The sequence below is a fragment of the Chelonoidis abingdonii genome, chromosome 2 (genome assembly GCF_003597395.2).
Source record: "Chelonoidis abingdonii isolate Lonesome George chromosome 2, CheloAbing_2.0, whole genome shotgun sequence".
NCBI classification, from domain to species: domain Eukaryota; kingdom Metazoa; phylum Chordata; order Testudines; family Testudinidae; genus Chelonoidis; species Chelonoidis abingdonii.
The window spans coordinates 86,810,435-86,822,587 of record NC_133770.1 but is presented as its reverse complement, the minus strand read 5'-3'; the positions used below and the strand labels follow the sequence as shown (position 1 = coordinate 86,822,587).

Genomic DNA, 12,153 nt, shown 5'->3' with positions numbered 1-12,153 from the left:
CCTCTTCAACTGTTGTAACTGTCTGGAGGTGGGTGTCTTCCAAGCCTCACTCATTCACACCTCATTCAGTCAATAGGGCAATTGATTACAGAGTGGGGGGAAGATCTTATTCTACTTCCAGCAAAAAAGGCACATGTTTCTTTTACTTTAACTATGCTATCCTTAGGGGCTATAACATTTGATACAAAGTTTTCTACCAATTTCCTATATAGGGATCTAATACAAAGTTGTATGAGAGAGGCACAATGCCAAGTCATATGAAATACAAAATAACATCATGCAAGATGCAATGTCATAAAGATACTTAATACAGAAAGATACTTAATACAAAATAACACGATGCAACATTATAAAGATTTATAGAGATAGTTAATACAGAGATTTCTCTACACGGTCCCTCTGAGCCCCCAGAGTGAACAACAACTAAAACTAACAGCACACACAGAAACTTCCCTCCCTCAAGATTTGAAAGTGTCCTGTCTCCTGATTGGTTCTCTGGTCAGGTGACAGCCAGGCTTACTGAACTTGTTAACCCTTTATAGTCAAAGAGATATAAAGTACTTCTGTTCTATTAACTTTTCTTATCTGTTTATGACAGGTGGAGAGGCGGGAGCGGCGGGCAGGTGTTGGGTTTTTGGGGGTGGAGTTCTTTCCTTCGGTTGGAGAAAAAAGGAGAGGGATTTTGTTTGTTTGAAATCTTCAGTGAAAACTGATAAATGTTCAAAACTTTTAAAAATCAGACCATTTATGTGGATGCCTATGTCTAGACTAAGAACCTATCTCTAGGTACCCAGTTTTGAAAATCTTGACCACTATTAATTATGTAGTTGCCACCCAAAATGTACAACGTTGATCTCCAGAAATGATAGTTTATTTGGAAAGTTGAACCAGTTTTCAAGGAAAATACTTTATTTGTTGTTTTTGTATCTTGGGTACATAAAACATAATATTTATTATTACAATAAACCTAGAAAATAAATTACCCAGAATTATATCACTTATCTTTCTCTTCATACATAGAAAATTTAAGGAATAGTTTATTTGTAATTGGTTGTGAGTTCAGTCCTTGAGGGGGCCCTTTAGGCATCTGGGGCAAAAATCTGTCTGGGGTTTGGTCCTGCTTTGAGCAGGGGATTGGACTAGATGACCTCCTGAGGTCCCTTCCAAACCTGATATTCTATGATTTTAACTTATAAATAACCTGAGGTTGTGCTGTTGGAAAAATGGTTGAAACTTTAGGTTACTTTTTGTATAATGCTTAGGTTGCCCTTACATGGGAGTGATAGGATACGACGTACCATAGATATAGCCAGGAAGCTGAATTGATTTGCCTGCCCTGCTTCTCAGAGAATGATTAATTGATCCACACTGTTAATGCCATGTCTGTTTTATTAATTCTGGCCTTTCTTTGTTCACTTCGTGTCCATTTGATTGCATGGCAGACATGTACTTGTTATGCATGGAATAAGTGTGATACTTTTGTAGGCCCAGCTTTGCTATACAAACAGAACAGGTGTTTGTTTTACTGCCCCAAATATTCTGGCAAATCATTCTGTGGTAGGGTTACCAGGCGTCTGGTTTCTGACTGTAATGCACAGTCAAAAAGGGACCCTGGTGGCTCTGTTCCCGGCTGTGCTAAAAGTCCGTCTGGCTGCAGCGGGGCAGTCAGACTCCGTGCCTGGCTCCACACGGCTCCCAGGAAGCGGACAGCATGCCCTTCCGCCTCCGAGGTGGAGGAGTGGCTGGGGGGCTCCATGCCCTGCCCCCACCTGCAGGCACCATCCCAAGCACCAGGTGAGATTAGTGCCTGCAGGCAGGAGCAGCTTGCTGAGTCCCCTGGCTGCTCCTCCGCTTTGGAGCCAGAGGGACATGCCGTAGCTTTCCGTGAGCTGTGTGGACTTCCTTCGACCCCAGGAAATGCTGGGGCTGCCTGAGGTCAGCACTGCCTGGAACCTGCACCCCCTCCTGCGTTCCACCCCCCTGGCCCAGCTTGGAACCCCCTTCCACACCCAAACTTTCTCCTGCAACCCATCCCCTTGGCCCTAGCCTGGAGCCCCCCTGGACCCCGAACCTCTTGTCGGCCCTAGCCTGGAGCCGCACCCCCAGCCAGAGTCTTTACCCCCTCTCACACCCCAGACTGAAGCCACTTCCCACACTCTGAACCCCTCATTTCTGGCCCTCCTCTGGAGCCCGCGCCCCCTGCCCAGAGCCTGCACCCCTTCCCATCCCTGCCACAGCCTGGAGACCCCTCTTGCACCCCCAACCGATCATCCCAACCCTAGAGACCGCATCCCCAGCTGGAGCACTCACCCCATTTGCACACCAACCTCTTGCCCTAGCATGGTGAAGATGAGCAAGGGTTGGGGAGAACGAATGATGGAGGGAGGGGAGGTGGCATCAGTGGGAGTGGTGCATCAGAGAAAGGGTGGGGCCTGGGTGCAGGGGGTGGGCAAGAGTATTTGGTTTTCCGCAGTTAGAAAGTTGACAACCCTATTCTGTGGATGACTGTGAGGAGGGGGAAGAGTTTGCCTAGGGCTTTAGAACAATAAACTCCCCTAAAGCTGACTGTGCTTATGTGGGATTTGGCAAGATTTTGTTGAGTCGATCAATGCTATCAAATAATTTAAAGAAATATTGATGGTCCTTTTTAGAAAGAATTGTCAATTTTGGCTTTTTTGTGGGAGAGAAGAAGATTACTTTGAAAAGGGGAAGGCGTTGCACATGAAGAGAGAGAGAGAGAGAGCTGGCCATACTCAGGAGCTTTACATGTATTTTTTACTTTCCCAAAATAAGTAAACACATCTAATGCTTCTCAAACTCTCTCTATATTGGATTTTGCAAGAGAGAATTCCTTTCTTAAAATATAAATATATATCAATCTTATTGTGCTAGCCTTCACTTAACAGCTTGTTTAGATAATGTGCAGACAATTTAAACTTACTCTCATACTCAAAACTAAATTTGCAAAAATATTTATTTAAAGAAAAAATATGACACTCTGGTTTCTCATGTCATGTTTTACTCATACTTAATATTTGGTTAAACATATTCTCTCTCAGTGAAGAGAACTTGTTTAAACAACTTAAGTTATTTTGTTTTAATTATTCAAGGCAACTTAAAATATCTAATAAAACTGCATAGCATATTGTGTAATGAAAGTTGGATGGGCTTTTGAACAGTTAATGTATTATATTTCATCGAAATTGACCATAATTGAATAAATCATACTGAGAGTCTAAGGAAAATAGCTGGAACCTTTGGCAAGTATTGCTGGATCTGCTGCCTGTGGGCTGCTGAAGTAAGAAAAAGTAAATGGTTACTGAATGGATCACTTATTTCTCTCTCGCTTCCCTGCTCCCCCCACATATAAGCCATAAAATAAAGGTTTTTTTGTTTTTCAAAATATGTGGTGGTATCATTGCTTAGGGACCCGATCATGCAAACTCTTTTTATTCAGGCGAGTAGTTCTTATTCCAGTGAATAATCCCATTTTATAATGGGACCGTTCTCCTGCCTGAATAAAGGTTTGCAGGACTAGGCCCTAACATACCACACACTTGCACAAGAAGTTGTTTAAATCCAGTTATTTTCATCATCCTAGATAAGACACATTTTGATTTCTATATTAATGTGTCATTTAGGGTCCAACCCAGAACAGGAAGGGATAGTGTCACTGTCTGCCCTGTAATGCCGTGCAGTCTTGATTCAGTGCCCTGACAGCAGCATGCTCAAAGGACAGTAGCTTCACCTTGGTTTCCACCAATCTTGGTTACTTCTTGCAGGGTGACCCCAAAACCCTTGCAGTCCCAAATTTCCCCTAAACCATCTGCCCTGCTCACTGAACACTTACAAAAGTTAGGTTCACTGATCCCTTAGAGAGAATAACCAGCAGTTTATTAGCTTAACTGGGGTTAGCAAACACTCTGTTTTAATCAAAGCACTGGCTTAGTTTACAGTAAAAATAAAGCAAGTTTATTAAACAAAAAGATATAGGTTTAAGTGATACCAAGTATAAGGACTAAAGATAGAAAGGATTACAAGCAAACAAAAGTAAAAATGTGATTCTAAGACTAAAACCTGAGTCTCTTGTTCAGAGAAGTGTTTTTAACAAAGTCTCTTCCATGGCTGTCCATACTCTTTGGCCAGTACCCCTCAAAGTGCTCAGTTCCTTTGCCCCTTCAGGTGAAGGATGTGTGTGTGTGTGTGTGTGTGTGTGTGTGTGTGTGTGTGTGTACACACACACTGTAATATAAAATCTTCCCAAAGTTCATTGATCTTGCTTCAGGAAGCAGAAAGGTTTCTTGTGGGCACAGTTTCCATCCCCCAATAAGATTAAGGGGTCCTCTTTTCCCATACGCTCTCCTGATGGCTTTGTTTACCTTGCTTGTAAAAATGCTTTTCTTTGCCTTTGGTCACATCCTTTGCTTAATTTACACTGCAGAGAGTTAGGTAGCTGCCTTCCCTCCTGTCTGGGGGAGAACCTCTTTCTCCCTTAGTGTGGTCACAAACTTAAAAAAAGCATAGTATCCGTAAGTATCGATAATTCCTCATACAATGTCAATATGTACATTTAACAGGGATATTCATCACCAGTGTGTCATTCATTTTCAAATGATATATAATACTTTTTAGATGCAAATTATGACAATAACATGGCAGGTATAGTGCATATGTTAGGCCTAAGAAGAATTGCTGATATAGACTACACAGAACAGTGGACCACCACTGGGCTTCTCTGTCACATCTATTTATTTTTTTTTAAAAATACTGGCTAAGAAAGGGGATGGATTAAGAGAGCTGGAAATAGTCCTTTTTTAAAATCCCGATAACAGATCCAATCCATTTGCAATTTGTTTCCCTGCCAGCATGCCAAAAATCTACTGCTAAACTATAGTTTAAAATTATTTCTTGCTAGGGTTGCCAACCCTTCAGGATTGGCCTGGAATCTCCAGGAACTAAAGATTAATCTTTAATTAAAGATGATGTGATGTGATGAAATCTCCAGGAATAAATCCAACCAAAATTGGTAACCCTATTTCTTACTCAAAGCTCACTGCCATAATTTCTAGACTGAAAAAATTAATTTCTAACAGATATATAGATTAATCCAGTGCATTTTCCTCTTCACAGAGAAATTTGATCTTAAATAAATGTCATTAACTCTGGCTTCTTGAGTATTCCTGTTATTATTTATTACAGCTAAATAGTCTCTTCCAGCATGCTCCAGTACAGGAGTATATCTTGATCCTGGCCCACATTGGGGGTGAGCTCTGGGAGGGATCATGCCTGAAAAAGGAACCCACAGGCACACAAGGGATACATGCCTGCTGCACAATTCTCTACAGTGGTACAGAGTGTGCACTTCTCTGTGTTGCAGACAACTCCATAAACCAATGCTATGGAAGAGAATCAGCGCTATGGCCTTTCTGGTGGCTTTCACTACTGGGGAACTAGGAGGGAGCAAACAGAAGTTGCAGTTGTTCCTGGCCACTAATGCTGGGATGCAAGGAGGCAGAAGTTTCTTGTGCTCTCCCCCACAGGTTGCACACCTCTACACTGGCCAGGCATAATCTGACTCTTTGATTTTTTTAAAATTCTTGTTTGTCCAGTGGTGCTCATATGTGGCCTGATTTTCAATGGTACTTGTATATGTCATTAACTTTGAGATTTGTGGCTTCACTGAAAATCACACCACTTCTTTTAAATAACAGAAATTTATATTTAGGTACACAAATAGAAAATTTATTACTTTGGTTAAGAAATTTTTTTGCATTACAATTTAGTATAAACTGTTCAAAGTTAGAATCTCCTATTCAGTTTTTAAGGGCCAATTCATTCCTCATGTAAGCCTTATATCGCCATTTACACTAATAGAGTTGCACTTGCTTACACCAAAGTTTAATTTGGCTAATTGTATTTGACTTATCTGTAGTTCCCCATAGAAAGGTTTTTTTTTTAAATGAACTTTTTTTAAAGACAAAAATCTAATGTTTTCAACAAGTTGCTGAAACAACACGTCATCTTGCTTGTAACTATGTCCCCCTGGAAATGCTTGCCGCAGTGGCATTTTTGAGATACAGAATCAGTTTTTTGTCACAAGAGGTAATCTTTTGCACTTGCTTATATGTAGATTGGTGATGTACATTGAAAGAGACAGCAGAAAGACTACACCAGGAAAAGAGCAGCAAAGCGGCAATGAATACCTGTCAAAATGCCTGGACCTTCTCATCTATCACATTGTGCAGGAGCTGCCAGGAGTTCTAGGTAAATTCAGCTGGCTGACTACGAAAATAATTTTTTCTGTCTTCTTTCCTCACTCCCTTGTGGAACATTTAAGTATCTCTTTAAAGAGTAAAGACAATGGTAAGTAGAAAGATGTTTGCCCCCTCATTTACTGTTTATGGCATTAGCTTCATCAAATTTCTTAGTTATATTGTGACTATATAATACTTTGCATTTGAATCTTGAAAAAATGTTTTCTTTTATTTAATATTTCAATCGTGATGGCACACAAGGTCCCTGTCAGGACTGAGGCTCCATTATGCTAAGTGTTGTATAAATATTTTTAAAGACACAGTCCATGCCCCAAAGATCTTGCAGTACAACCATGACCTACAAAACATGGAAGAAGAGAGATGCAATTGTATATATTATATATGTGTAAGTGTATATACATTTATGGGAGAATGTATATGGTTATAGTTGGGTCAGGTAGCACCACCTATTAAGGTTGTCCAGTGTAAAACCCTGATTTCAGTTGCTTATAATTTTTAAAACTTTGGGGGTAAAATTTTACATGCTGGATTTCTGCTTCGGGATGAATTTTTCTAGCAAACTTCAGCCAATACAGTTCAGGTGTCTCTAATAACAAGAACAGGGAAAAATCATTGTTTTGCCCATGTTAAATTCTGGTCAGTTCTAATGCCCCCATGTTGTGGAGCAGTGACTTCAAATTTGGCTGGGAGTGGTCTTTGTGTCCGGGTGTGCTTTGAGCTAGCCCCATGAAAATCCACCCGAATGTGACCAAATTATGAGCCATTGGATAATCACAGTTCACACATCCTTAATAGAGACTTTTTATTGTAGCAGCTAATTTCTGAACAGTCCAACCTCAGTGAACGTGCTTGAGCGTCTCTCAGGTCCTGGTGCTGACCAGACTGTGTCTGCACCATCCCCATAGAGCACCCGAGCATACTCCAGGCCATGTCTACAGAGGTGGAGCCATACTTTCCCTACAAAGGGATTGAGGCTGTCACTGGAACTGAGAGCAGGGAACCTGTCTCTCTTGTGCTTTCAGTGGCCCCTCTGCTGGGTCAGTTATTGTGGAGGAGGATACTGTCTGTTTCGAATACTGGGGGCACAAAACATGGACCAGGGATTGGGACAAGGAGTCTGGTGAAACTGGGACTAGAGGGGTTGGGAGGGAGAAACTGTGATTGGGTTGGCAAGGAGACTGGTGCTGGGAGCTTGTGAGGGAAAAAGGTGGTGACTGGGAGACATTTGGCTGGGGGAAGGAACACTTGACATCAGATGAGTGGGGGAAACTGGGACAAGGAGCTGGGAATTTGGAACCAGTGGGTGTGGGATAGAGTAGGATCAGGAAGCCAGACTGGCAAGTAGCTGGGGTGTGGGAGAAGAATTGAGATGGCTGGACTAAGGGACTGGGACCAAGAATTGAGGAGGGGAGGAGACTGAGTGGAGAAACGAGCTGGAGAGAGGGTGGAGGCTGGACTGAGACTGGATGAGAAGTCTGAGGATGGAGACTAGGATTAGGAACCAGTGGGATGGAGGGGAAAGATAGATCAGATGAGGAGCTGGAATGGGGGAACTGGGATTGGCTAGGTAAGAAGACTGGGAATAGGGCAGGAGAGGAGTGGGAGAGACTTGAAGTAGGGTGAAGATTGGGGTAAGAAGAAACAGGAGTAGAGACTGGGACTGCCTAACCAAGAAGAATGGGACTGGAATAAAGAGCCAGGGAAGGGAAGAGACAGGACAGGGACAGGTTGGAGAGGATGGACAGAAGAGGTCAAGCATAGGGGGAACAGAAGAGTCTGTGCCCACTAAACACACTTTCCTCCAGATCCTGGAATGGAACCCAAGATTCCTGAGCCACCATTCCTTTGCTGTCAGAAAATATCTGTGAAACCCCTGGCAAGACATCTCATTCCCTCTTGCCAATCCACATAGCAGTAGTAAATGGCCATCCTCTATCAGTTATTCTGTTAGCTCAAGTGACAGAAGTCTGTGGTGGATCTAAAGTTGCCAACCCTACTGAGGACCTGTGTGGGTGTCGTAGATGCCACATGGTAGTATTTGTTTGCTTTTCTAAAAATGTACGAAATTACAATCACTTCTGTAAAAGAATATTGTTGAGGTTGCAAAGCCAAACACTCAGATTAGAAAGTTTGCCTGTGCATTATTTGGACTGTATGCGCATATGCATAATGGTACAGACTTTAAATGCATTATCACCTTTTTAGCACAAACAAACCAAGGACCTACAGAGAGCAACTTCACCACACATACCTAGTTTATCCCCAGCGCATATCTATCCTGTGCACTGAATGAGGCAGGGTCCCATGAAAAAAATAGTATGTGATCATATAGTTAGACTGTATAATAATGCAGAAGGGAATTGAATTAAGTTTGCACAATCTTAATTCTGGTATTTCCTAACCTTTGAAAGTTCTCTTAATAAAGTTCTTCTAACATACTTTATATAAGTAGTACCAACTATCCCAGTCTTCTCCTGAAGCCATCATTAATTTTCAAATATGTTTATAGGTCTTGAGGAGAGTTTTGAAGGATAAGATGCTAATGGCTTTTCTATTCAAACAGCCAAAGTCCTCAGGGACATAGTTCCAGTCACAGAGTACAGTTTGGAAGGAGATACTAAGGTAGGATTTTGTGAGAGGCGCACAAGGCAGAGTGGGGGACAACGTGATAAAAGATAAGAGCAGAAATAAAGATGAGCAGAGAGTTGTGAAGGGAATTGCACGTGAGAACAAGAAGTTTGAATTTGACATGGTGATGCAGCCAGTTTAGGGATTCAAACAAGGGTCATTTGACCAACAATTTGTACAGGATGAAGAGGGAGATGTGGGTGCTACGGAGCCCAGAGACAAGAAGCTTATACAAATCAAGATAAAATGTGATGAGGGGCTAGGTGACTTTTGGCTGTTTGAACAGAAAAAATTGATAGATCTTGGACAAGTCTTGGAGGATGAAATGGCAAAATTTGGGCACAGCCTGGATATGCAAGGCTAAAGAGGAATCAGCAAAAATTACCACCAAATTAGAGGTCTGAGAATGGTTGCGTTATCAAGCCTGAGAGAGAATGTGGATAGTGGAGAGTGTTTATGAGGAAAGATGTTAAGTACAAATTTGACTGCAAGACTTCCAGGAAGAGGAGATGTCAAAGCGAGGCTAGCATGTGGGATTGGATGGAGAAAGATACTCTAGGAGTGGAGAGGTCAATCTGTGAGTCATTGTAAAGATGGCAGTTAAAGTTCTGTTAGCAGATTAAATCCCCAAAATGTATGGATGTAAAGGGAGAAGAGAGAGGGGGCAAAGGACAGAGCCTCTGGAAACCCCCAGGCAGAGGAGAGGAATAAAACTCGTCAGCCAAGTTGTCCAAGAAATGACAATTTCTTTATTCCTCACTGTATGTTAATTGTTGTTTTAGTAATGGGGGAAAAAAAGAGGTAGCACTTGTAAAGTTTGGTAGGCTTTAAAGTTTCCTATTTTTAAAATTTATTTACAAAGACCATGTAATACTTTGTTTCTCCCTCAAACCACACCTGTTCTTTGTTTTCCTAAGTAACTAAATATCAGATGATCATGTATCGTCAATCACAGGATTGGGGCCTTAGACTGTATATGCTCTCAGGAGGGCCGCGCTCTCTCTTCCTCTCTCTCTGAATGTATGTACATTGCCTAACAGTGGGACTCTGATCTCGTTTGAGGTCTCTGGGTACTACTGTAATGCAAATAATGACAATAACAAAAATAACGTACTGTCTTTTACATGCAATTTTCTGCCTTTATTGTTAATGTATAATTTTAAGGCATATTTTGGACAACCTCTACATCAAACACAAGTTCTCCACTCTGTTTTCCTTCTCCAGTTAATGTTGGGGAGAGGGGTTACATTGTTTTGGGTGAAGGGAGGGCTGTCTTTGTGTTTCGCTTTTATTAAGATTAATTTTCAGATCTCTAGTTTTATGAAAGAGTATTTTCTCTTTACGTGTTTGGGATAATGAAAGAATATATTCTGATTCAGGGGTGAAAGTTATTTCCTCATATGAAAAATGTCCAAAGTCAAACATTTTGCAAAGTGAAACAAATTCAAAGCAGTTACATTTCTGAGTTGGAAATTGATGTTGGCTAGTTTTTTATATATATATATTTAAACTCCCTTCTAATTCCATTCTCTTCCAGCAGATGTAGCTATAAACCAGATAGATTTAAAAATAGAAATTGATTTCAAATATTTATTTTAAAAAGTTAAAGTAAATCAATAGTAGTCTAGTCAGCCTTAAAAATTGCCATTTGCCTTTGTTAACTAAATAACTTTACGTCTGTATTTGTAGCATTTTAGGTATTTGCTATATAATAAATATACAGTCATACTGAAATAATGAGGTATCTGTACCTATTTATCTAATGCAAAATTAGACAACAGGATGACCACGGTGTGTGTCATAAAATATGGAAAGCCAGAATAACAAGTTAGGTAGATTCAGCATTTCTTGTTTACCACAACTATGGCTTTGTCATATTATTATAATTTATTGATTCAAAACCAGAAGTACATATTTATTAAAATTTAGGACTATTTATTGAGGCTCACATAATTGGAGAAATGATGGGAAGTACATTCATTTTTATGAACAGTATATTGCATTTGGAATAGAATTGTTTGCACCTCTCTCCTTTTAATTTAATTTAAGGCCAGGTTCTGCCTCCATTTCTTACACTGAGTATTAAAGTCAATGAAAGTATTTGAGTAATAAACTACTGATACTACTCAGTTAATTATTATGAATTAATTCTATGGCCTGTTTTATATAAAAGGACAGGTCTGATGAGCCTCTGTTCTTTTTGGCCTTAAAATCTCTGCAACTGCGTATAAGGCTAGCAGAATCTGGCTTTTAATTGTTCAGTGACTCTATTATAGGCTTGGAAAAACAGGAAATATGTGTATGTTCAAGGGCAGAATTTATTAACTCTCAAAGCTTTGAAAATATTCATTGTTCTTTCTTTGCATATAAGCAGAGACTTTCCCATGCCCATCGCTTCCATTTTTATGCATGCACTGAAGGCCTCTTGTTTGCATGAGACAGTAGTTCATATATAACAAGATCAGGCAGAGTGGAGTTTGCTGGTTTTCTCACACTTCTTGATTCTTAATCCACAATCTTCCCCTTTATGATCCTATTTTTGATCCTTTTCTCTAGATTAGTTGTGCCTGAGGCATGTTTTCAATAACTCAGCTGTGCTCCCTCATTGACTCATGCTAACTATCCTTTTTATTTTATTTTTTACCTGTGCCTCACAAGAATCCCTGTTGCTTTAGATAACTTTGTGTTATCCATTTCTCTTTTGTGGAAGTACATTCCAGAAAAATTATATGCTCTTGAAAACATTAATTTTTATCATCTAGAAATCCTGGTTGAAATCTTGGCCTCACTGAAGTCACTGATAGTTTTGCCATTCAGTTCAGTGGAGCTAGGAATTCATTCACTGTATTTCAAGAATTCAGTTTTTTTAAATATCATCCTACAAAAATAATGTGTTCATTGTGTGTATGTGTGTTTAAACTATATGAAATTATACACAGTATCTTGCACATGATTAGAGTTAATATGAGACTTCACTATCCAAAACCGTCTTAATTTAAATCAGCTGTTCCCAAACAGTGGATCGCAACCTCAATAGGGGTGGGTTGTGCCATCAGCAGACGGAGTTGTGGGTACAACAGACCATATTCGTTGTGTGAGATGATGCCGTCTGCCCCCAGATTTTTCCAGACCTGCTCCACAAATGCCATGCCAGGAGGCTGACATTTTGACCTACAAAATGACGGCCTCCACACATTGTGGCCTCGCGGATACAGTGCATGTGAGGTCATGTTGTGTAAAGGCTACCATT

At 40.5% G+C, this 12,153-nt stretch overlaps 1 protein-coding gene across 1 annotated transcript in view; it reads left to right on the top strand.

The window, feature by feature from the left end:
* The window catches only part of ULK4 (unc-51 like kinase 4), a 467,406-nt gene that overhangs the window by 159,443 nt on the left and 295,810 nt on the right, over positions 1-12,153 (top strand). Inside the window, exon 23 of the mRNA XM_075062527.1 lies at positions 6,131-6,264. Coding sequence (XP_074918628.1) covers positions 6,131-6,264 — 134 coding nt within the window. The remainder of the gene's footprint in view (positions 1-6,130; positions 6,265-12,153) is intronic.